Source organism: Cygnus olor, chromosome 4 (genome assembly GCF_009769625.2).
Source record: "Cygnus olor isolate bCygOlo1 chromosome 4, bCygOlo1.pri.v2, whole genome shotgun sequence".
Lineage (NCBI taxonomy): Eukaryota > Metazoa > Chordata > Aves > Anseriformes > Anatidae > Cygnus > Cygnus olor.
Window position 1 is genome coordinate 41,352,153 of NC_049172.1, and position 24,919 is coordinate 41,377,071.

The following is a 24,919-nucleotide window of genomic DNA, read 5'->3' on the forward strand; positions in this document are numbered from 1 at the left end:
GACAAACTGAGGCAAATTATGAGCTAACACACAATCACTCAGTCTGGCTGGCCAGGTAGGTGGTGTTTGTGAGGAACAGGAGGCCACATTTTCAACAGGCTTTCTCGAGAGGCAAAGATGCATGTTTGCTTTATTTGATGCCTAAGCTCAGGAGACTCTGTCAGTCAGATCAAGTAGCCTATAAATTAGAGATTAATTAGCCTCATATTTTTACAGATCTTCTAAGTTTATGTCTTCAAGATCTCCCCCTTTTCAAAGTTGGTTGAAAACTGGAGGAAATTGAGACTGGTACACAATTACTTCTAAACCAGGAAGCCTGATTTCATAAGTCTTGTTTCTTTGAATGGCTAGAGAAGAGTATAATGTTATATGTACCTTTTAGAGAGGGCATTCAGTGGTTTTTAGGAGAAAAATCCGGGGCATGTAGCTTTGTTAATTTGAGAAATTTGAAATGACCTTTTTAACTTCAGCCACGTCAAGTTCAGGATGCACTCAAGTATATTTCTTTGTTCAGACTGATTTTAGAAGTTGCTTACTATTATGTTAACAAGGAAGCAAAGATTTTGCTGTATTAAAATTGGAAACCTACGAATTCTAGCTTTTATTTCCTTTGGTGTAATCTGTAAATTTTTCATATTCCATTCTAATGATTTGCAACTTGTCAGCTTCAACCATAATGTTTCCAATATCCTTGTTGCAATTTTAAGTCATTTTTTTTTAAGCATAGCTTGACATTTCTTAGTTGTCAGAATGCTTATGGTGTGAGTAGAATTAGAACCAAGTTTCTCAACATGAGCAAGGAAATGTAACTTTCTGTTGTAGACAACATTTGCAGGTTTACCATACAACTACTCTTGTTTTTCGATCTTTTGGGAGAAGAATGTGAATTTGGCCTCCAGTGAACTTTGAAAATAGCAGTGTCGTATGTAGAACGTACAGTTCATCCCTTAGAAACTATTTTCTTATGTATTTAAAGTGACCCACTGTCTATCATGACAAGTTGTACCTATCCTCTGTTCAAATAGAGGAATACTTATTGATGACCTTTCTGTTTTAATTGCAGCTTCACTGGTCAACGTAGAAGCCCTTTTGTTTTTAAAGTACTCCTTTTATAGTGTTTATAGTGTTTATAACAATTTTTGTACTCATCTATGATGACTAGTTCAGTTTAAACTTTTCAGATGGACCAAAAGCACGCTAAGTCCAGTTAGAGATAACACTTTGGCCTATTTTTCTAGATAAAAAAGTCCTACATAGTCCCTCTTGCCATTTTCACCTCTCCTAAGTAAGCAGGTTTTTTTATGTTTTCAGTCCAGATATAGGCTGGATTTATTTCGCCTTTAAATATTCTGCATTTTGTAAAGATTACTAAACAGGTTTTTTTTAAAAAGCAAAATGTCTCTTTCAGAAGAAATCATCACAGTGTTCGTTGTGTCTGCAAGACACCAGAAGCTTTGCATATTAACTGACAGTCTTAGTGGTACAGCTTCACTTTATGGCTGCATCTTCCTAATGCTTTTTTGACATCTATTTTAAATGCTGTAACTAGAGAAGAAAAATACTTCGTAGTGTTTCATGGTAAGGTAAATTTAAGCTGTTAAATTTGTAGTTTATTTGCTGTACATGAAACTATAAAACTGCCATAGCTGAGCATCTATGTTCATAACTGAGATGCAGAATATAATTCAGCAACTTCCAATTAAAAGGGAAAAATTGCAAACTTCCAAAGCAATTACAATTGTCTGTGAAACAGCTGCTTTCCTTCATGAAGCTTTAATGCAAAGTGTTAAAATGTTGTAATAGTGGGCCAAAAGCTTTAGACCTCATTTATCTGCAGCAAAATGCTGACATAGAAAATAAAACAGACAAGAGAGGAAGTCTGTTTTGTGAATCTGTATGAAAAATAGATAGTAAATTTTCAAAATGCCCCTGTTTATGTGAGAGACTGCCTATGTGGTATCATCTGGGAAACCCCTGCAGTAATTTATCATTCTGTATCAGCAAATGCTGCCTGATCTGCAGAATAGAAAAAAAGTTCATCTCATTATAAACTAAGTCTAGCCTAAGCCCATCTGGTTCTCTGTCACTAGTAGGCATTTTGGTGCAAAGTCTAAAAGCAAAGTCAGTTACATTTTAAGACAATTTTGTTGGTGATGCTTTTATGTTTTTGTATAATCGAGAATCAGAGTTTTTTATTGGAGAAGATTTGCTCCGCCTTAAAAGGAGGCTGGCAACAGCGACAAGTTAATTCTCTGATAAAAGGTTGTAAGTTAAAATTAAATAAGGAATTTCATCTAAATCTGTGCAGTGATGTTCTGATATTATGTTGACAAGTAGCTACAACAGTACCTATAAATAAATATTATTTAGGAAATTTAAAACCAGTTTATTTTTTGTATGTACATGCATTACCAGATACTTAATTATACAGCATAGAATAAAGTTGGTATGAAAACTAGCTCCTGAGCTGCACAGTAGGAGTTATTCAAGGCAAAATCATAGCTCATATTCTAAATAATTATCTATTTTAATCTTACCACAATAACTCTTGAGCAAGCATTTTGTGCGCAAGTACAGAATGGCAAATCACATCTTACCTTGTAGTGAACTAAAATAAAATTGCTGAATTACTTAAAGAGCAAAACAGTTTTGCAGCCAATGCACTGATAGATTTATCACCAAGACCACTAACTAGTAGTGATACTGGGTAAACACAGCCTATTGAATTACAGGTTCTGTTTTGGATGTCCTCTTGAAGCTAATGCAGGGAATCATACCAGGAGGTTTTATATCAGACTCCAAGTGAAAGGATGATGTTCATTCAGCTTTCCTATACGCATGTCTTATTAAGTTTGTGTTTTTGAGAGGGTTAGTTAAACTGTGAACTTTTAAGGAAAACTTAATATTTTCTTCATCTGTCTTGATTGGACAGGAAGGGTATGAGCTTAGATAAAGATACTAACATAACATTTTTGGGTTTCGGCAGAGAACTCCCTAAGCGTGTTATGTTTATTTAATATATTTTGAGGGCAGTAGAGGCATACCTTGGCACTTAATTAAGTTACTGTTTAATGTATCGGATTCATGTAAATGTATGGGCAAATGCAGAGATTGTGTTGGTGACATAGAATTTCAGTTTTTAACAAGAATTAGTACTCTTACAGCATAGTAATGTGCTTTACAAGTGCATGTTTTTCATGAAGCTATAAACTTCCTTAGAAAGTCATGCCCGTGTTAACTGGGGAGGCACATTACATAAAAGTACTTAACATTGCATTCACCAGAAGTTTGCTGTTAGTGCAGCTCTCAAGCCCTCACAGGCATTGAGTCAGTGTCTCATTTAGTGTAGGTGTTTCCCATTCCTTTGCCTTAAATTCATGATCTGTTGCTGGTTTTGGTCTCTCCTCATTACTTTCATTTTCCATGTGAAAGTGTCTGAAACATTTTGGCTTCTTTACTAATTTCCTGGCAACAGCTGCTTACTTTTCCATATTCTATGCTGCTCATTTGTTGTCTTTCAGTCTGTTGTGTTTTGTTTGCGAGGTGTAATACATATACATAAAGGAAACATTAAATAAATGTTTTTAAGAAACAAAGCAACATCAGAGAACATTAGTTGACTTTTAAATATTTTTTAATTGAAAAGTAAATTTTTCAAGCTCTAATAGTAGAGCAAAGTGATGATTTTTTAAACAGCATGAGAATCTAGTAGTTCAGTGAAAAAAATGTAGATAAAAATGTTGGTAAGTAAGTCAATACTTTTAAGCTTCGCTGAAAATTACTCAGTGCTTTCTTGGGCACTTGGGTCTCGGTATAAGTTAAATGCATAATCATTGCCTGTAAAACTGAATTTGGAATTCAAAACTGTGCTGAAACACTAGGCAATGAATTGAATACTTGTAGACTACATTCCACCATTTTATTCAGAAAAGTACAATATATTCTTCATAAGTGAGACGAAATTTTCTTCCTTCTAAGCATCTTAAGATGTTGTACACTTTTAGAATGATTTATTGGTAGTAGACCTTACCTTCATCTCATAATAAGGGAAAGGAACCAGGATTGCTTTGATATACTTGTGCCAAAAGGCAACCTTGAAGGTAACTAGGAAGGTCAGTGCTTCTTGCAGCATAGGTCATACTTCCAAATAAAAATGCTACTCTTGACAGCATGACTTGTGACTAGTCTTTACCCTTTTTATTCCTGCAAAGCATCTAGTCTTGCAGCCTATGAAATGAAGCTGTTCTGAGTCTTGATTGCATCAATTTTAGATGTACTATGAGTTTTAATGACATTTACTGAAATGAACTTAAACTACAGTAAGATTATGAAAAGGACGGCAGCTATGTACAATTATAAAATAGTCATTTCAGTGATTACTGTTAAAAGTTTTAAAAAAGAAGGTGGTACAGTGTTCATATTTAAAGATTAGTTGTCCAAAGGCTTTTGCTGGTGAATTTGTTTTTTCCTCTATATATGTATGTTAAAAAAAATAATAATAATAATTTTGTCTGTCTTTATATATTTATGTATATATAAATACATATAAAAATCTCTTACCTTCAGAGTACTGGGGCTGCATTTTAGATTTGTGACCAAAACCATGTTGATAATGCAGTGATGCTTCAGCTATTGATGAACAATGCTTATGCAGTGCGAAAGCCACTGTTTCTCACGCTGCCACCCCAGTGAGTATGCTGGAGGTGGGCAAGAAGTAGAGAGGGAACGTAGTTGGGAAAGCTGGCCCAAACTGGCCAAGGTGATAAACCATTCATAATAATCTCATTCTCAGAAATAAAACTGGATGAAAGATTTTCCAAAGTAGCTGGGCGTTCCTCTGGTGGTGGTGAGTGATTGCTTTTGCTTTTTTTTCTTTCAGTTGCTAAACTCTTTTACCTGAACCCATGAGATTTTTCAGTTCCTTTCTAAATCTGTCCCCGATTCTGCTGGAGTCCATGTGTGTAGGATTTTGTAAGAAATAGAGACAGCTTTTTTTTGTTTTTCATCACAGGATGTAGAGCTTACAGTTTTACAGCTGTAGATCACAACTCCAAGATCACTGTCAGTATGGCCATATTTTGGGGGGAATGGTACTGGCTAGAACTGTTCTTATTACCCTACAGCATTGAGAATAAGGCTATATAGTTATTCATATTTAATCTGAGAAGAATAAATGGCAGCAAAGATAGAAAATGAAACCACCAATACCAAGATAGTATTATGAAATTTATGAATGGAAGTAAACAAACCTCAGTAAGAAGAGAATGCAGTCTAGATCGAGAAGGTGTGAGAGAGAAAGTTCTGACAACAGAATTTAAGCAAAAACAGGGTAATCAAATTTGTAAGCAGTTACTAAAAGAAAATGCAAATGAAAGTCATTACACAAATTTTAAAGGGGGGTGGGAGGGCAAATCATTCATTGTTTGAAGTCCAGTGCTGGGCCTTGAGTGGGCTGTATTTATGCTAATGAGGTTTAACAAGGAAACAAAGAGGTCATAAGACAAGCTGTAATAGCTGGTTAATCCCTTCTAATTCACCTATTGGTATTTTTCATTCTTTTTAAGTTCTAACCCTGAGAATGAGGACAAAAGAATTGGGGTAAACTGAAATTTGGCAGATAACCAGTGGCTACATGTACTCACTAAGCAGAATCCTCACCAGTGGTCAATACCAGGAGCACATTTTTGTTGAACATGATTCTGTTCTGGACCAGAGATCAGAACAAGATTCACAGAGAGAAGTGAAGTGTCATATTCAGTCAAATGATTGCATTATCCATAGAATGACCTTCAGTGCAGTATAACATGAAAACTGCAGATGGGAAGAATATGGATCTCATAACTTGAAAACTTTACAGGAAATTTACGGTTATGTCAACTCTGCAGTGAATATTACTTTGGTCTCTTAGACTCATGGTGATTGTTTAGTTAAGGTACAAATAAGCCTGAGTAGGGGTGGTAATGTATATACAATTCTGTTCTCTTCTTAGAAGAGAAAACTCTTAGAAGAGACAACTTAGAAGAGAAAACTCTTCTTAGAAGAGAATAAACTGAATCTAAGAGAACGAACAGCACATAAGATAGTTTATAAACATTGGCTTAAATAATAGAGTAAATACTTCAAAAATGGCTTCCATGTAAAAAAATCATTTAAGTTAATTCAAAAATCTTAACTCTCTTCAAAGAAAAGTGTTAAATTTAAATACTAATACATAGTATGAAAAAATAGTAAATTTGTAATCTTAGCTATCTGCCACTATTGTCTAGTAGTAAGGTATAACTTTTTGGAAAAAAAAAAAAAAGCATTTGTTGTAAAATTAACCCATTATATTTGAGCAACTATACTGATTGTCTTTTTAATTCACTAGAATTATAATCATCACTACTTTTAAAATGGAATTCTTGCCATATTGTTTTTAAATTTAAATAATGTGCTTAAGTCATAACTTTCTTCGTACCTGATTGAAGCTATTTCGTGTGTCTTTGTTCCAGTTTCTGTTTCTGAAACATTTCTGTATCAGAGTTAAGAATTTCTGACTCATCTGTAACCATGTGTGTTTATTGGAGTTCTCAGATTTATCTTTTCTATATTTGAAAAGAATCTACCTCTGAGGAATAATGTTTTTTTTTTTTTTTTTTTGGTCTGTGTATGAAGTGTTGGCCAGAGCCACCTTCTCCTTCTCCCTACATCCTGTACAGTACACTGAGTGAATTGCACAGCATCTTGAGATGAAGAAGTTTCCTTCATTTCTAAAACATTATTCTTGGCTGCACTTCTGTAATGTTTGGCAGCCATAACTGCTTATTTTAAGATGTTCATTAAAGAAAAAAATTAACAGGATGAGAGACAGCTGCAGGTACTGGCAGTATACAAAATTCATAATTAGTAAGAGTAACTGAAGCATATTATAGTATAACTCAACCAAAAAAACATCTGGCACATGCTATATTTGTCATAGGAGAGCTCCGCAGAATGTACTTGCTACAGCTGGTGAATTTATCTCCCGTCTGCCAAAATATTAAAAGCTCACCTTTTGTTTCCTACTCACTTAACAAGGACAGTATGCCATAGAGACTGATTTGATTATTCAGCAGTTGGAGTTACCGCTGAATTTTAATATTAAAATCTCATAATATGTATTAGGGGGAGGGTTAACAATCAGAACAAATCAACTGTCTGTCCTGACAGCTGTCACATTTCCTTATACTTACAAGGTTAAACTGTTTCCTTTCAAAACATGTTCAGTGTGATGTAATTATAAAAATAATTTCTTGATATACAGCTGTACCTAAGCATACAAACTCCGTTTATGGTCTGTGCTACTAAGAATGCTAATTCCACACCACAGAACAAATAGGGGAGACTGATTGTTTTCACTGAGTAGGAATTCTTAATATTGAAAATTAATTTCTAGATCCTCTCCTTAAGATGACATAGCACTAGAGATGGTTTGTCACAATTTGATAGTTCTGTATTTTCAATGCCATTTTTACTAGTATAGTTAAACTTGACCATAAGCAGTTCACACATTGTAAGCTGTAGCTTTTGAATAGTTTATTTTGAAAAGTACGTATGAAAAGATGTGAATTGTGTACAATTTTTGTATTGCTAACAAAATGATTTATAAAAACTGAACTTTAAGACAGTTTTCAAAAAACAGCTGTTCATTAGGACTTGTGTACTGAAAATGCCTCGTTTTGGTGCATAATATTAATTGCATTATTAATTAATATTAATTAATTTATCTTCACTACTATACAAAGTTAGGATCACTAAAACTCATGTGGTGTAATAGTAAAAAGACCACTTTGAAGAAGGGGACATATTCCTTCTGAAATGTTGCATTGTTGTCTGTCACACAAAGCACAGAAAGATTTGAGTTTTATACTTCAAAGTATCTTCAAAAATGTCCATATTGAAGTCTGATTATAAAACACTAATTAGAATTTTAATCTAAGAATTAAATGTGCTGGGCAAATTCATAGTGTATTTGATAATATGCCTGTAAAATAAGATAAACAGCAGAAAAGCCCTGTAAATTGTTGAATGCTTGTGACAAAGTTCTTTTAATTCTAACACATTTCATTCCTCCGCCATTCCTCTGTAGTGCTTTTGAAATTAATCTGTTAAGAGCAACGCTGTAATTAAAAATATGCCACAAGCCCATACAATGCAAGAAACAGCCTTTGAGATCATGTTCTGATAACTGATGCACTACTTTGTGGTAATCAGCATCTTTTCTTCTGATTAATAGAAGTGAGCTGAGTCAACAAAAACTTCGTACCCAGGAGCTCATTTCTCAGCTGGAAATGGCAAATGAAAAGGTAATTGAGGTAAGATATTGACCGATACGACCACTCCTTTCAGTTACAACAGAATGCAGATACACTAGGATCTTAACAGAAACCCATTTAGATGAGTTATGTTTCTGGTTTAAAAAAAAAAAAAAGGATTTTTGACAGGAGTGGACATAGCTTGAAAACACCACTGTTTCTGCTGACTGTCGTGTTCAAATGACAGGAAGACAAATTAACTTTACTCTCAAATTATTAGGAAAGGTAGAGAGATCATCTCCCATGGTTAGTAATCTGGTAATTTTAGACAGTTCAGGAAATGTTTGTGAAGAAACTTAGGCCTATGCCTGCATATCTCTAAATAGGAGGATGCATTGTGTTATGGATAATGCAGCATATGCAGAGAGATCAATTTTTCAGCATACTATATGTATAGTAGAATGTACACTGTATGTGTACATATGCATACAGATAAAAGTATTATTCATTAAAAATTAAGGCCATGGCTGTTTTGGAATGTGCATTGTTCAATAATTAACGGTCACTTTAGAAAACAGCTACCCTGTCAGTCTGCTTCATAAATCTGGGATAATATCCAGTTCTGTCTAGGATGAATCCTTGTGTGTTGTTTTTTGTAGTGCTGTATTATTTAGAGGAGAAAAATGGGGCTAAGGTGGGAATAGATTTTTGAAACTAATGTTAAAGAATGGTAAAGAAAGGCTTTATACATACCATTTGATGAAGGGAACAGAAGGCAGCTGTAGCAAGATCAATATCATATGTATATTCTTTTTCCCTTTGAATATAGCTAAAATATTTATATTGTAAGGTAGTGCAAATTAAATTACCTGGATTGAAATGCCAGCTTTGTGTCTTACTTCAAACGGTGAAATGAATAAAACTTCCTCTGAAGATCGCTGTGATTGAAAAAGTGATAGGATGTCATACTTGAGCTGGAAACTGTCTATAATGTGTCAAAAGTGTGTCTTGAGTGTTATTATAGGTGGTAAACAGCTCCACTTAAGTTCCTCTTGCTTTAAGCTTTTCACTGCAATAGGTATGGATCCAGTAAAGAGAACTTTACATTTGTAACGCGGTACTTCGTTTCCACAGGATGAAAAATTAATGACGGAATATCGAGAATACATCAATAGGCTTCAAAGGCGACTAAGCCAGGCAGAACAGAGGGCAGCAACTGCATCACAAAAGGTACAAAACTATAACAGTTACCTAACTGCAGACAAAAATCTCATTGAATATTGCAAAACTACTCATTTCATGTTATTCCCAAGGCAGAGGTGATCTTCTATATTCAGTATTACTAATGTAATTTGAACAGCAATCTTGTATTTTGAATGTGTCATCACAAAACTGATGCATGTTTGATTAAATACTGCTTTCTGAGAGGATGCTTAACTGATGATGTAGATTTGTTTATGGAAACAAAATTGATGCGAATTACACTTGTGGTTCAAAGTGTGTGAATGAAGGTAGATGATTGTTTCCATAATCTGCTACATAGAAATGGCAGCAAGTTTAAAAAAAAAAGTCCTTAAATAATTTCAGCTCTTGTTTACATAAGCAGGCTTGTTTTTTTAGCCTGGTAACCTGCTGCAGCAGTTGCAAGTGATGGCTTCATGAAACAAAGAAGTACCTATCTCCTGGCGAGTCTGTCTGAGAACAGAGCATCACTTTGAAACAAAGCATGTCTTGAGTTGATGGCTAGAGAACAGCCTTTATAAAAATGTTAAGCAGCACAGCTGTTTTGTGGGTATTTTGTTTGGTGTGTTTTTTCGGCCAGCTCCCTGCTGTAATTCATTGCATGGCTGCATGAATAGCATGGGGAAATTTTGTGCAGTGAGTGCAGGACAGAACTGATGGTGTGGACCTGTTTAGTGTTCATCAAACTGCAACCTTGAGAACCTGGCATGTTGTGTGAACTCCAGAGGTTGTTAATTTCTTGTCTGCTCATCTGCATTTTCATTAGTCCAGTAGCAATAACCCCAAGGATTGTTGGAAAAGTACACACCCCTGCAGTTGTCATAGGTTACGTATAATAGATATAATTAAGTCCTGTGATGTCAAAAGTACTGAAAATTATGCAGACAGCATAAGAAATAACTTGGTTTTCTCCAGGCCATGGCAAGGGGGGAAGGCAGGGATGTTGTATGTAGCTCACTACCATAGTAAATATGCCTAGTACGTGTTTCAGTGATCTGAAAGCTTCAGACAAGTTGTGTCTATTAGAGCTATTCGTATTCCTAAGACCTCTTTGTGCATCATTGTAATTACTTAATGAGCTGAATTTTTGCAGCCTTCTTTTTCCAGTTCCCTTACAACTCAATTCCAACTTTGACCGGTACTCTTCAGTATTTTTGGACATAAGGGATACTCGGGGGAAAGGTGGAAAGGTATTGCTTATCTTCTGAGAGAATTTAGGCTATAGTTGTTTCAACCTTGCGCTACCTATAATTATTTATTTTCGCTGATGGACATCCCTTCAGCATTCTTTCCCCATGCTATTTGAGCTGTATGTCTTGAAGCAAATCCTATGGAGGGCTATCTATCGGGTTCACTTGTTTGCCAAGCAAATCTGTTGCTCAAGTTGGTCTCCTATTAAAAGATGATCCTTTTGCCTCCTAATTTTATTTAGTGACTTAGGAAACACTATTTGCTTTTTAATGTGGGTGACCCTGCATGAGTTGCAGAGAGGAAACGTTTGGTTGATCTAAATTGTCCAGTTAAGACAAATAGCTTTTTTTTTTTTTTTCCAACAACAGTGAATAAACGGGCATCGCTGCCAAGCTGTCATAACATAAGTTATGTTTCCTGGCTGGAAATGCTCCCTGCCACAACAAGGTCTATATCCAGTTGGTAAAAATTTGCTCTGGAAGACCGATTTTTATTTTTTTTTAACTTCCTGTTTGTTACATGGATCTGTTCAGCTCGAATAGTTCTGATATGCTCTCTGCCTTAAAAAAACACGGTCATACACCTTTCAAGGGAATACATTCCTGGACTTAGTTACCCATATAGGAAGAGGTCCTGCTGCTCCAGGAAACACTGGTAACTAACAGTTCTGCACCAGTGTCCCTGAAAGGTAACAAATATTTGACAAGATGTTTATCAGCTGTATTGTTGTTCAGATCTTGCTGATAGTCTTCAGAACTGCCTTGCCCCTCGTCAGGCTTGTCAGAGGTTACTGCTGGCAGGCAGGACTTCATGTAGTGACTGAAGTGTCGGTGAAGCTCCAACAACTGGAATCAGCTTGTTGCAGAAGCAAGTTAGCTAGAGAAAATCTGCTCGTGTTTGTGAAGCATCATGGAATTGACTTGGCTGTGTGATTCATTGACCAGTTCGGTAAAACAGTTTATGCTGGCTGATGTTAGATTTGTAACTCTTTCAAAGTAGTGATAATTACTTTCCTCACAATTTGTGTGCTTTGAGAGATGGATCTGGTATGGATGGCATCATCATCTCTTTCACTGCTATAGGTTGAGGTAACTGACATGTAGTTGTTTCAGTTTCCCCATGAGAGATTTTGAAAGTATTTGAAAGATGCTAGACGTCCATGTGGTATATATGTATGTCTTCAGTAGGGCCTGCAGCAATTACAGCCACAGTTCCTGTATGGTAATAAACCATTCTCTTCACACGTTTTAAGCCTTGCAGTAAAATTAGACATGTAAACCTGGATGATCAGGTGGCATCTCAGTAAAGTACTACAGCATAAAAATATTTAGTAGTGGGCACAATTGGTATGTCATACCAATCAAAGGGCATATCATGATGGATGTCCAACAGGACTGGGACCTGGACGTGATAGCATCACAAGAAAGAAACCTACGAGAAATAGCAGCACTGATTTTTCCACTCAAAGGGAACAGCCTCATAGTATATTTGTATATGCAAGCAAAATACTGCTAATGAAATTAAATGTAGCATTACCTTTATTCTGCTGAGATTTTGTCAGTACACTAAATTTCTACAGGGGAAGAAGGCTACCTTGGAAGGTAACTAACCCCTACATGTTGTAGGGGTTACTATAAAGGTAAGGGACTTACCATAGAGGACTAAGGACTGGCTGTGGTGGTTGGTTGATTTAGGACTGTGTTTAAAGGGGTGGTTCCATGTTGGTTCCCCTCTCTCTGAAGAAACAAAGCTTGTGCCATGTAAAAAGAGTGCCACAAAGCTATTTCCAGAGACACAGTACAAACCAGAAATATTTGTTGATGTAGGTTAAAGTCTAATACTCCAGTTTCCCACCTTTTTTTCTTTTGATATCAATGTTATTTCAAGTCACTGTTGCACCGTCATGGTGTATGTCACAGAGCATTCCCACAAAGTGCTGACTTGGCCTTTCTGAAGAACAGGTAGGTGGAGGCAAGGCAGGAGGGGGCTCCTTAAAGGTATTAAGGAGACGAAAGTAAGGCACAAGTAGGGTCGTCAAATAGATTTTTGGCTCACTGCTGGATAGGGAATTGTAGGCTGGAGCTTTTTGCCCTCTAAGCCAAAGGTGACTGTTTCTCAGTGCTGCGTTATTGTGCACTATAGCTTGTGTGGTATTTTAATAGGAGAGATGATTATGAAGAAATAATATATTAAAATTATCAGTGGTTATTCAATGACTATAAATCTTAGCTTATTATTAAATAATAGTAATTCAGTGAAAAAGCATTAAAAATGCAGGATAATGTTTGCATAGGCTTAAAATGTGTGTCTTCTATATAAATGTCTTTAAGTGTACTACCTAATCTTTCATCATCTGTAATTCGTTGGGATCTGAAATAAGATACAAGCAGTAATCATCTACAAAATGCATAGTAAATTCTTCTGTTTACCCCAAATACCAACTTAACTAAGCTTGTTCCCTCTCCGTGACGTTTTCCATATTGAATCTGTACTGTAACTTAGATCTTAAAAAAAAATTTATAGGAAGCTATCTGTTTGTTTTTAATTACAGCTCAGCGTCATAAGTTCACAGAAGAAAAAAGCTGCTTCGCTAAAGGAACTGGAAAACATTTAAAAAGATGTATTGTTCATTCACACCATGTTGGAGTTAAGAAGATTGCTGGTGAAATCTTGTATTGGAGCACTAAAAGCAAATGCATAGCAAGGCTTGTAAAACTTTGTATAAACATTTTCTGTTTTACTCAGGTAAGAAGGAAGGGTGGATGAAGATTCTGTCTCTGTATGAGTAGTAAAGATAGGAAGAAGACTGCAAAATGATGTAATTAAAGTCCTTTAATGTAGCAGATGAAACAATCTGATACAGTGCTGTGGCATATTGGTCAGTTTTGGTCTTAAAAAAAAAAAAAATACCAGCTATGTCCAACTACAGAATTGTTTACAGGGAATAGATGTAATTACACTGAAATTCTTAAGCGGCTTTTTTCGCATACTGTTGATACCTATTTTTTGGTTTTTGATAGTGCAGTAACTTGGGAACATTTTGAAAATCTTTTACGAGTTGTAGTAAGACACCAATTACATCATGAATGTCAAACAATTGCTGTTTTTATGGTAGGTGTTGTAACTGGAAATGCCTCCGTTGCCTTCCATTTTTAAGAATTCACTTCAGTTTGTTGTGATGTCCCTGGGAAACAGTTAATAAATAAAGTCATTTATTTATGGTTATTCTTACAGCTAGTTTTTAAGGACCATAATCTTTATTCAGTTGTGCTTTTTTTTTTCCCCTCTCCCCTAATTACGACTTTGCAATCGTTCCTTGCTTTTGTGTTGACATGCTGTCTTGGGTTGTATATGGCTGGGAACCTCAGTTCTCTTGTACTTGAATTTGCGCAAGGGTGGTCATCCAGCTTTTACGCACTATTACATAGTGTGTTTGAATTCTACAGATGCCAGTACATGGCAATCCTCTTGTGTACAAGTTTTTCTTTGATAGATGAGAAACTTCATACATATTATCCTCAAATTCTAGCTGAACTATTTTCTCTTTCAGTGTATATTATAAACGTGATACGTGTAACTAATTTTGAAGTGCTGTTATTTTGAACTAAAGTAATTTAATTTCTTGTCGTCCCTTTTAAATGTGAAGAGTGTAATTCTGTTTTATGGCTTCTAATTCAGTTGATGGATAATGCTTACCCTGCCTACCTAGTGCTTGCTGAAATGCATTGTTTTGGGATAACGAAGATCATGTGTCTATCGTAGTGGATCTTCATTGCGTTTGTGTTTTAGAGGACAGATGTGGGTTGATCGCCATGTGGAAATATCTTTGTGGCATCTCCAGAAAAGCATGCTAGACTGTTAGAGTCTGTAAGATGGAAGCAACCTCAAAGAAAAATTCTGATTACCTCAGAGGAAGTTACTACTTCTACAGTTGCACACACTTCTTTGCTCATGCTTTTGCAGTCTGATATATGCCTGCATCCACCGTAATCTGTAATTTTGCTAAGACTTCAAACATTTTTAAAGCAAATGGATATATCGTCATGAAACTCCAGACAGCTGTTGCAGTGGGATTTTCATCAACCACGTATACGATATAGAGGGAGGTAAGTACCAGGCACCTTAACTTTCATTTGCGTAATGTGCATCTGAGATGCTGACAGACAACCTGGAAGATTTTGTGTGAGCTATGAATCCCAGTCGCTCCTTAAGGGATGCTCTGTGAGGTGAAACCTGGCTGAAATTGGCAGATAATTGTGTGGTTTTAAGCAACAGTATTTTTGTTCCTTTGTTTCTGGAGGCACAGGACTTTGTTAGCTTTTAATGGTGGGTAGTACTCATTTTAGCTTTTGGTGAAGCTCTTGTGTAAGGGTTATTTGCTGGAGTATGAATTACAACAACATAAGCATGTGAGAGTAAAGTTAAGGGGCATCAGAGCAGTCATGGCAGATGAAACTGGAAAGAATCACATTCTCTCTTTGATCTGTCTGCCTAGTTCTCTGAGCAGCTAAAAATTGGCCAGATAGGAAGGGGAGTGTGGTCTAAGTTTAGCTCATCATCCACCTCCTCCGCTTCATTCAGTTTGGCTTCCTCAAGGGGTCTTCTGGCACATCGCCCACAACGGCTGTTCAGAGAAAAGGCACTTGCTGAAAGTCGAGATTTGGGGCTTGCAATTTAGGTAAGTTTTGGTCTTTCCTTGTGATACCAGATTATTTAATGGAGTCAAAGAGTGGTCTTTGCAAACATGTCTTGCCTGTTTTACATTTATGTATTTCTTGTCATACGTCTTTGAAGAGTCTGGGTTTCCCCTGCCTTCCTTTCCCGCCCTAACGCTAGTTCATGAGTGTTTTAAAGATGCTCTAGTGTGATGCTATGCTTCCCATTACGTAAAAAGTGCTATAGCAACTAGCATCATCTTGCATTGCTTTAGTACAGACAGTTGGTGGGGTGTCTGTACATTCAGCCTGCTTATCTTGCAGAGTTAACAGCTAAGAAACCTCACTTATCCTTCCAGTGGAACATGAACGAAGATTTTGGACTTCGGAAGGACATCGTATATCAAAGAATTTAAATTCTTGGAGGTAAGTAACATGTCTTTGAAGATACCAAGAAAAAAGTAAGCATGCAATTTGCTGTTGATTGGGTAGGCACAGCTGTCAGTAATGAAGCCCTATCCTATTCCTAAACAAAATCTTTTCTCTTGCAACCTTAGCATGCATTTTGATAGCTGTAGTGATCCAAATTAAATGCCTCTTGTAACCATGAAAGTTGTTGAAATCATCGCAGTTAAGTGTTTATGTGAAAACCCAAACAATTACTGTGAACTGTAAAACACTGCTGCAAACATATTGCAAAAATGTACAGCATTTATTCACATACAGACAAAAAGGCACAATTCTACTGAATATTTTAACAAAAAATACAGCTGTCTTCAACTAGGTCTTTATAAATACTTCAAAAAAGGGGGAAAATAAATACAGGACTGGGCCATGTAATATAAAATAGTCATCTCTACATATACTTTTTATTTCTATCTGTTTCTCTTCATGCACCTTTTTTTAATTAATTTCAGCTGAATGGACACCAAAGCTAGGCACATAGTGAAAAATCTTCTGTACAAGGTTTTACAAATGTAATGACAAATTTTTCAATTTTCTGAAATTAAGATTTGTACACAACACGTATAACCCTTCATTTAGATTTGTGTGAGTTCGTAACCTAACAAATGGCATTCCAGGCAACTTTACAAAAAGTTCAACTAGCCTACAGTTTGACATAATACACCAATCATAATCAAAGATTTCTTGGTCAGTCTGCACAAGGAAAGGTAATGCTCAGAAACAGAAATTAAGAAAATGGTCTATCCCAATAGAACAGAGGGCATGGGTTTGTATTATCACTGCTGCTTATGACACCTCTTTGTTGAGCGCTAAGCATGGGAGACAAAACTATCCTACAGAGCTGGTCACACTGCAGTCATCTTACAGCTTTTTGTAATTGGGGTGGGGGGAAAAGAGTTTTTTTGGTTTTGGTTCAGCATAACTTGAAACGTTAGAAAGCTTATTAACCTAAACATCAGGGAGCAGAACAGGTAAGGCATTAATTCTGCACAATGTTAGCATTCATAATAGTGCAAATTAACAAGGTACCTCTCTCAAATCGGTGTGAGGTTAACTGTTTACTTAGAATCAGAATTTAGATTATTCCATCTATGGCTTGACAAACAATTCCTTACATGGTCGTGAGCTTCTTACAGAAAATAGCAATGCCTGCCTTGAAAATGTTGCTGTATGTCGAGTAGAACTACCTGCACTTACCTTTCGTCTGTCGGTTGCTTTTTGATCAGGTAAATGCTTTCATTTTATCACATCCCAAGAGCAACTACATAGTTTCATGTTCACCAGTGCCCTGTTTAATTTTAACCTACGTGCGTCGTGAGGTCAATCCAACTTCTTGGGTCCAGCAATGGTATTTTAGAAGTATGCCATGTTAAACAAAATATCCTTTTCTCACCATCACCCCAAAAAGTATCAAAAGGTCAAGACTTAAAACTTTTAAAACACAAATGATAGGGACGCATTCTGTCGAAATGTTTAAGTAAGCAGTAACTTGCATAGCAAGATGGGGTGTTAATAAGCCTTTTTTGATTGAATCCTCTGGAAGACTCATTTATGGCAGAGTTCTACTGTATTTTAAAATTTTCCCTGCTCAAGACGGAAGGGTCTAACATTAAAATGTAAGTGAACGTGGCAATGGCAGGCTAGGAGTGGAAAATAATGGGATTTTGTTCTTTATGCCTGTATTTCTGTAGCACATTGCCTGCTTAAACTTCCTTTTAACCAATGCATACCTGACTTAAATCTATGCAGAATTCCAATTTGACAGGCTTCTAACAATCCAGTTACATGTGCACTCAGTACAAAAAAGTACAATAATGAAATATTAATATTATTGCTCATAGCTTACTAGTTATTGCCATTTGCAATTATTAAAAAAAAAAGTATGCATGAGTTCCCTCTTCCATCAAATCTAGTCCAGAATAGAATACTTTTTTCTTCATTTGACTGTAAAGAGCTAATCACAATTTATTGCCTTTCCATTTTATTTAAAAATATATATTTATGTCCATTTTAAAGTAACCCTTTAGTGTCATAAGCTTGGCTTTCCCAGTACATACCATTATTAGTGCATACGTGGTGGGCTTTGGGAAATCCTAATGACTAGTGCCTTAGAATATTTTTTCTGAAATTGTCAATGTATTCCAGGAGGCAGGTGACTGACTAAATGCTGCGGGTTATGCCAGAGGGCCCAGGAACCCACAAGCCTGCCCCCCTTTCTCAGAACTAAGCCACACACTCAGCCTGAGTACCTTGAAGCTGTTGCAGTGTGTGGCAGCTGTAGCCCTGACCTGTCCCTTCCTTTTTCTCCAGTGTAACACCCCGGTTAAGTCTGGTTATCTCGCAGACCCAGTTGTACCTAGACTGGAGCTTGCGGAGGGTTTTTGGCTGCCACCTATTCTCAGAGTGCAACAAAAACATTCTGCAAATGGAGGACAAAGACCTACCACCAATCCAAGGCAAGTGACCATTTGTAAGGGGGTGTAGCAGTGCAATATGGTTACATAAATAACCATCTTTGATTCAATACACACACTAGTTAAATTAAGAGCTTGTGCTTTTCTGGAAAGCAGGGGAAGGTAAGAGAATTGTAACGGTGTTGTTTTGCTAATAGGGATGAATGCAGCCTACTTCCCCCTACCCACCCTAGCCCCCTAAATGTTTCTGTGAGTTACTTTAGTGTTCATCACCAAATCCTGGTTTAGTAGTGATGTCATTTCTCTGCTTGCCCGGAAAGGTTGCAAATAAAGGAGATAGAAACTTGTCACAGAATGAGTTGGGGAGCAAACAAATCCAGCTTTAAGAGAATGTAAACATGTTTATACAGCTTGGGAATAATGGGTTATCAATTTGTCAGTCCGTAGTCACGTCTAAGAACTCTCCCCTCTCACACCAATAAATAAAGTGAAGTTGGCTTGTAGGCAGTGACTCTACTGACCATGGTGCCGCGCTGCCCCGTCAGGATGCCAGGATGCTTCTCCTAATAATGTCCGTCCTCCTGCTGATAGAGCTGTTTGGACTGAGCCTCTGCTGTCTGCATTTTTTTTCAGCCACTTCAGTTTCTGAGTCGCTCATTTCCGCATCAGGGACGTACCCATCATTCTCGCTGTCAGGCTTTAGCTTGCTTTTTGCCCTGTCCTTCGGTGAAACTCTGCCCATACCCAGATAGGGGTAGCTGGAGTTCTGGCGGCATGTCTCCTCTGGGCTCTCGCCCTGCTGCTGCCTCTCCCCCTTCTTTGGAATTCGGAATCCGCCCCAGTTTTTCACTGGGCTCGTGGGCGTCGTAGGCACTTTAACTACTGTCTGATTAGAGTTTACTTTGACAAGACCCCCATTGCATTTAGGCACTATATCTCTCCGTGTGCCAGGTGCTGACCTACCACTGGAGTGGTTCACAGCCCTTTTGTTTTCTGATTGCCTCTGAGAGAGTTCTGTGGGTCTCAGTGGTTTGTGGTTGTGTTTGGAAGTTTTTTCCTTTAGTTCTGCCTTGATTACCTCGCATTGTGGATGATTGTCTCTTCTTTTTCTGTGGTCTGGCATAACTATGCCGTTTTTCTGCTGTGCTGATACAATCCGTGTTTCTGCAAAGGTCTTGTCAAAATTTAAAAAGCTACCTGGAGCCACGCCACCTTCCCTCTGGCTGGGCTGCCTCAGCATGGACTTGCTGTCGTTCCCAGAGCTATTTCTTACTCTGTCTCTCTTGTGTGGTTTTTTCAAAGCGTGTGTTAGAGATGTGCCCATTTGTTTCCTGAAGAACGCAGAATGCCATTTTAAATCCTCTATCTTAGGGGCGTCGGGACCCAAAGATGGACTATTGAACAACACCACGTTTTCCATTGAGGAGAATGAGGAAGGCACACCTAAATGTAAACACACTGGGTTAGAGTCAAGCAGTCCATGTCTGAGCAAACATAACTTTTGATCTGTACTTATTTAACTCCATTCTTCAGTGTAAGTGGGTGTTTGGTTGCCTACCCAGCATCTTTACACCATGACTGTGTGGCTATTTCCTGGTCTACTAGTTAATATGGTAACTTTGAAGTTGCTCCTCTAGGAGAAAAGACTACTGTCAGTGAGATTACACAGAAAAAAGTATGTTGTTGCAAAGAAACATGTACTAAATACTAATGCGGTGGCACTGATAAAGCACAAACCTACTAGACAGCATATGGCACTTGAATGTAAGTCACGGTCTCTCTGTCATAGAAGGAGCCATTAAAGGCTCGCAGCAGACAGGACTTGAAGCAGCAAGCCGCTCTGAACCCCATCGGTAAGATCGCAAACATACCGGTTTCTATAGCAGCGTGCCCACCATTAGCGCTATGCAAGTTCTCATTTTTTAATTCCAGTCTGCCAATGTCTGGGGGACTACACGAGATTTTAATAAGAATAAATGAGGTCCTGCTTGTCCTTCAAAATTAGTCATTAGTCTCTAGCCAAACCTTTCAATGCTTGTGCCTGTGGTGGTGTGTGAGAAAGATAAACGCAGAAGCATACCTGAAACTCTTTCTTGTTCCAACTGCTTTGCGTAGATGTTAAATATCTGTTCTTGAACTTTGCAAACAGATCTCTTGATTTTCTCCCTTCGGGTCACCATGTAAGTGAGATTACGCACCTAGAAGGCATCAAGTTGATGAGTTTTGAAGGAATCGTGTTTCTATAATGTTGTAACTCTGTGGTTCAAATTAATTCAGCTTAAGTACCATACACCATTTTAACAAGATACATATATACATATATTTAAATTTAACCTTCTTCAACATATCTCTTACAAGACTATCTTAAATACCATTTAATTGACAACTTAGTCTATCAGATTTTGGAGGTTCACAGTGCAGAAGTAAATTCTATGAACACTTGTATCATATGTATATAGGGGTGTGTGTGTGTATATATATATATATATACACACACACACATACATACAGATCTAGAGAAATGCTGGAAATGCTCAAATATGTTCAGTACTATATAGCCCAGCACCACTTGTTCCCTATTGTTTGAGACCCAACAAGAAATACTTAATAGTATGAAAATGTGGAGGCCTATTCACTGGTACCATTCTTTTTATTGACCCTGCCATTGTATGGCAATTGTTAAAAATGAAGGCAGGCCAGTCCATCCATGCCATGACACAGGGGAGGCGGCAGGGACTGAAAACAGCAAAATGTTTATTTTGACAGTGGCTAGTTTTTCAGAAGAAAACTACATCTCTGGTCTTAAAATGTGACTTTCTAATCTAGCAGCAGCATAAGAACTTACTTTCACAACCATCACTCTCAGAGCTTAACAGTAGTGATGGGGATCACTGAGGAGTTTATGGGGTTGTTCTCAAGGCTCCTCTCTCAACTTAGTGTAGCTACACATGGTAAAAGGAGCACTGTTGATCAGAGCCTTATGGGCTGATCTCAAACCCGCTAAGGAGGAGATGCACTTTAATGCATGTTGAGGGTCTCCTGTATTAGGCTCCCAGTCCTGGCCCAGACAGCACTTCAGGTATTCAGTAGCTGTCATTACTTCGTGGATTTGAATTGGAAGGCATTCGTCTAGCCTGTTACCCTTCCTGGTACAGTCCACGGCCTTTTGTTCTCTTCCTTGTCTGATCCGAGCCGCAGAACAAAGACACATCTTGTCCACAAAATTACCTGTTTTATTAGGTGAACTGGATGACACCATTTAGAAATGTTTCTAGATGGATGACACTGTCACTAATGTAATTCATAATGAAGTCTAACACAACCTGAAGAAGAGCAAAAAAAAGGCCCTTTTTTTGAGCATCCAAGTTCTCTTTGATGTACGTATCAGTGAGAACAATAGAGTAGTAAAATATTAAAAACGGTGCTAGAACGATGTATCCTGTTTTGACACCGTACTTTAAAAACAGGAAGGATACATACACAATCGTTTAAGACCCAGAGAACATAGTGACAAACTCCACTTGTTTAACTGATCAAAGGGAAAAATAGAAGAGATCTTGAACACGCTGAACAGAAAACAAAATACACAAGGCAACAGCAATCTAACACAGGAAGAGAAGGGTCACAGGCCGGAAGTTGAAACCAGAGGAAAAAAAATATTTTAAAACCTACAACAGCAACTCATTAGAAGAATAATTAGCCACTTGGATCCTTTACAAAGGATGCAGTAGATAGATCTATTAGCACCTGCTGCCCAGACTGAAAGACTATATACTATTCTGGAAGAGAGGTTCTTGTTCACCACCAACCCTGTTATTGAGTCTAAGGCAGGACTTTGTAAGTCAGGTTCCATAGGTGGCCTGCATCAGCTGAGCACTGGAGATGCATGAAAAACTAAACAAACTGTAGTGCACTTCCTGGCTCTTACATTCCTTAGTGTCTCTAGTAGTTTGTTTTGTTGTTGTTGTTTTGTTTTGTTTTTTAAAAGAAGGAATTCAGGTGATTTCAGGATCAGATGTAATTAGAACACCCTACTGATCCTATTCAACTGTTTTTTTAGTTTATCAACCAAAATCAAAGAAATCTGAACCTAATTAACTGGAACAGCCTACCAAACCTACTACATAATAGATAGTCCAGTGAAATACCGTCCTACCATGCTGTGCCAACAGGAAACACACTTGCTCCAAATCAAGTAAGTTTCAGACCCTTCCCTTCTTGTGCACTAGGCGAAAGGAGCAGAGAAAGCCCTAAGGGCATCTGGGGGTTGCAGTACATTCCACAGCCATCGGTGTTACTTAGTAAAAAAGCCTCAGTGCACAATCCAGTTATAAGGAGACAGGATACTGCAAACCAAGAGCCAAGGGCCCTGTGAACTAACCCTCTGGCTGAAAAAGGTAACTGACATAACCAAGTATTGGCTCTGAAATTTAAACAGAAATAGCATTAACCATCTTGCACCAAGCTGACAATACCACCTCGAGTTGCACGGGGTGCCTGCATGCAGTGGCAATAACCGAGCATGTCATTTGGAAACAGCTAACGAAGCCCAGCACACCTTGCACAAGCACAGGCAGTGCAGTGGCTTACCCGCTCCAGATCCTGCCGGAGGTGTGTGAAGAGCTGCAGCCTTCTGAACAGAACGTCCTGCTCTCGTTTGGCCAGATTGTCTTCTTCATCCTTCTTTGGGGTAATCAAAGGCTTATTGAAGTTGGCTTTTCTTTTCAGCTTCCAGTACTCGTAAAGGAATCCCACCGGCTCCTCAGGCAGCCGCAGCACTTTAGCCACTTCCGAAGACTCAACAAAAGTATAGAACTCGTCCTCCAGCTGCTGGAGCTTTTGCTTGCGGAGGCTGACTCTGTGGGCCTCCTCCTGGTTTTGATCCATGCTGTGGAAAGGATCGATGTGGGCAGGAAGAGAGCTGTCCTGAATCCCGTTCCCATTCTCTTGGCCCGGGCTCTCACTGAAGGTCTCGTCATCTGCTTTCTTGGTGGAGCTGTGCTTGGGACAGTACGACTTGAATTTCACCTCATCATTCTCTGCCAGTATCGTCTTCATCTCCAAGCCACGGTCAAACGCACAGGTGACGTGAAAGGCTGTTCTGCAGTTCTTCACTGAACACTGTACAAATTAGAGGAAAATTCATCAAATACAAGTACTAAGAAGCCACAGTGCCTAAAACTATTTAAGCGGCCAGGACTGCTTTGGAAGAGCAACCCCGTTACCAGGCTCTGCTTGTAAGCTGAATGTACTTTCTTGCTCTCTTTTAATTAGGTTTACGATTTAGTGCTTTCAGGCCAGGCAACGACCAAGTGGCCCAGTGGGACAGGAGTGGTTAGCCCCTCCCTAGCCCAACCACACTATTCAATAACCAGCAAACCCACAAGCAGAGCCACTCACTTAAAACAGCGTTACACAAAGCGAAGCGTTCCCCCTTTGACTGTGCCAGCATGAGAGAGGGGAAAAAAACACCTCAGTGGCTGAAGGCCAGTCTGATACTTTAATTGAAAGTCTTTCCCAGCACCTGGACGCATTTATGCTACCCAAAAGGCCTCAACTGACTAGATATTTTTTTTCCTGTTATGGAAAGTTTATGATGTCAAATATTAAATCACTGTCAATCACTGCTTTGCTTGTTCCTTCCCAGTCAACCAGCTGTTCACTGGAGTGATGGGCACCAGGTCAGATGACTTAGCACTACATTTCAGTTATACTTAACTTCCTCTTGCAAAATGCTGCCGTAGCTATTGCCAGCTGTAAACTGAAAGGTTTAGATACACACATACACACATTTAACTCACACCTCTGTCTGCCTCCAGTGAAAAGAATCTGAAGTTTAAATGAATGTTACTGATATTAACTAGGAGGAAACGAAACTATGCTTACCACAACTCATCTAACCTTAAAGAGAAATGCACCGCACTAAGATGTTTATACAGTACTTTGTGAAGAAGCCAAGTATCTTTCCCTGGATTTTCCTGCTCAGATTGACTCAGCGGCCAGCGGGCATATGAAAGGTACACTAAACTGCAGAAGTTTCAAATGAATATTCTTTAATTAAAAATCAACATATAAAAGGAATTTTTTAAAAAAAATGAAGAAAAAGCATCTTTTGTCCTTTCCTCTCTCTAACCAACTGGACAAAAGCTGTACCAAACCATACAGAAGAATACCTCAGCTATGGTTTCCAAGCTGCCATCATTTACAGTAATTAGCTCTCAGTGTGGCTCATGTTTTATTGGGAGGAGGGGGGCAAGCGTGCATCATCAGAATGAAAGCTGCTGAACTTGGGAGACTCTGCAGTCTCATTTTTCCCAGTGTATTCCAGCTGGTCTCTGCCCAGCCTGATACATACTTCCAGCTGCTGACTTTTCTAATTACTGTGAACATTTCATAACATCTCTGGAGGATCAAGGATTGCCCTCTCTTAGTTTATCCTGTTAATGCTATTCCTTCACAGCGCAGTGACTTTGTAAAATGATGTTCTCTGCCGTATAAGATTTCACAATACAAACTTAAATATTTCTCATTGCTAGCTTTAATGATACTAAGATTTACACAATTCCTGCAAGTTGTCTGGCAAAACTGTAATTCTTCTTTTCTCCCCCACAACTTCCAGTGTCGAACTGTCTGAAGGGACAGCCGTTATGCACGTCATCCCATGTTGTCAGTAGACAAG

At 38.1% G+C, this 24,919-nt stretch overlaps 2 protein-coding genes across 15 annotated transcripts in view; one reads left to right on the forward strand and one right to left on the reverse strand.

Moving 5' to 3' along the window:
• Positions 1-15,956, forward strand: part of SCLT1 (sodium channel and clathrin linker 1) — a 43,740-nt gene extending 27,784 nt beyond the window's left edge. For 4 of the 7 annotated variants that reach the window (XM_040557014.1, XM_040557015.1, XM_040557010.1 and 1 more), the window contains 3 exons: positions 8,255-8,333; positions 9,408-9,503; positions 13,258-13,921. In XM_040557014.1, coding sequence (XP_040412948.1) covers positions 8,255-8,333; positions 9,408-9,503; positions 13,258-13,320 — 238 coding nt within the window. In that variant the 3' untranslated portion in view covers positions 13,321-13,921. Of the gene's footprint in view, positions 1-8,254; positions 8,334-9,407; positions 9,504-9,893; positions 10,064-13,257; positions 13,922-15,685 lie in introns of those variants that run through there. The other 3 variants (XR_005819949.1, XM_040557012.1, XM_040557013.1) reach the window with 3 other exon arrangements.
• A 100-nt stretch (positions 15,957-16,056) lies between these two features.
• JADE1 (jade family PHD finger 1) overlaps positions 16,057-24,919 on the reverse strand; it is a 107,192-nt gene continuing 98,329 nt past the window's right edge. For all 8 annotated transcript variants that reach the window (XM_040557007.1, XM_040557004.1, XM_040557003.1 and 5 more), the window contains 3 exons: positions 22,831-23,361; positions 20,321-20,438; positions 16,057-19,683 (listed from right to left, as the gene is read on the reverse strand). In XM_040557007.1, coding sequence (XP_040412941.1) covers positions 18,782-19,683; positions 20,321-20,438; positions 22,831-23,361 — 1,551 coding nt within the window. In that variant the 3' untranslated portion in view covers positions 16,057-18,781. The remainder of the gene's footprint in view (positions 19,684-20,320; positions 20,439-22,830; positions 23,362-24,919) is intronic.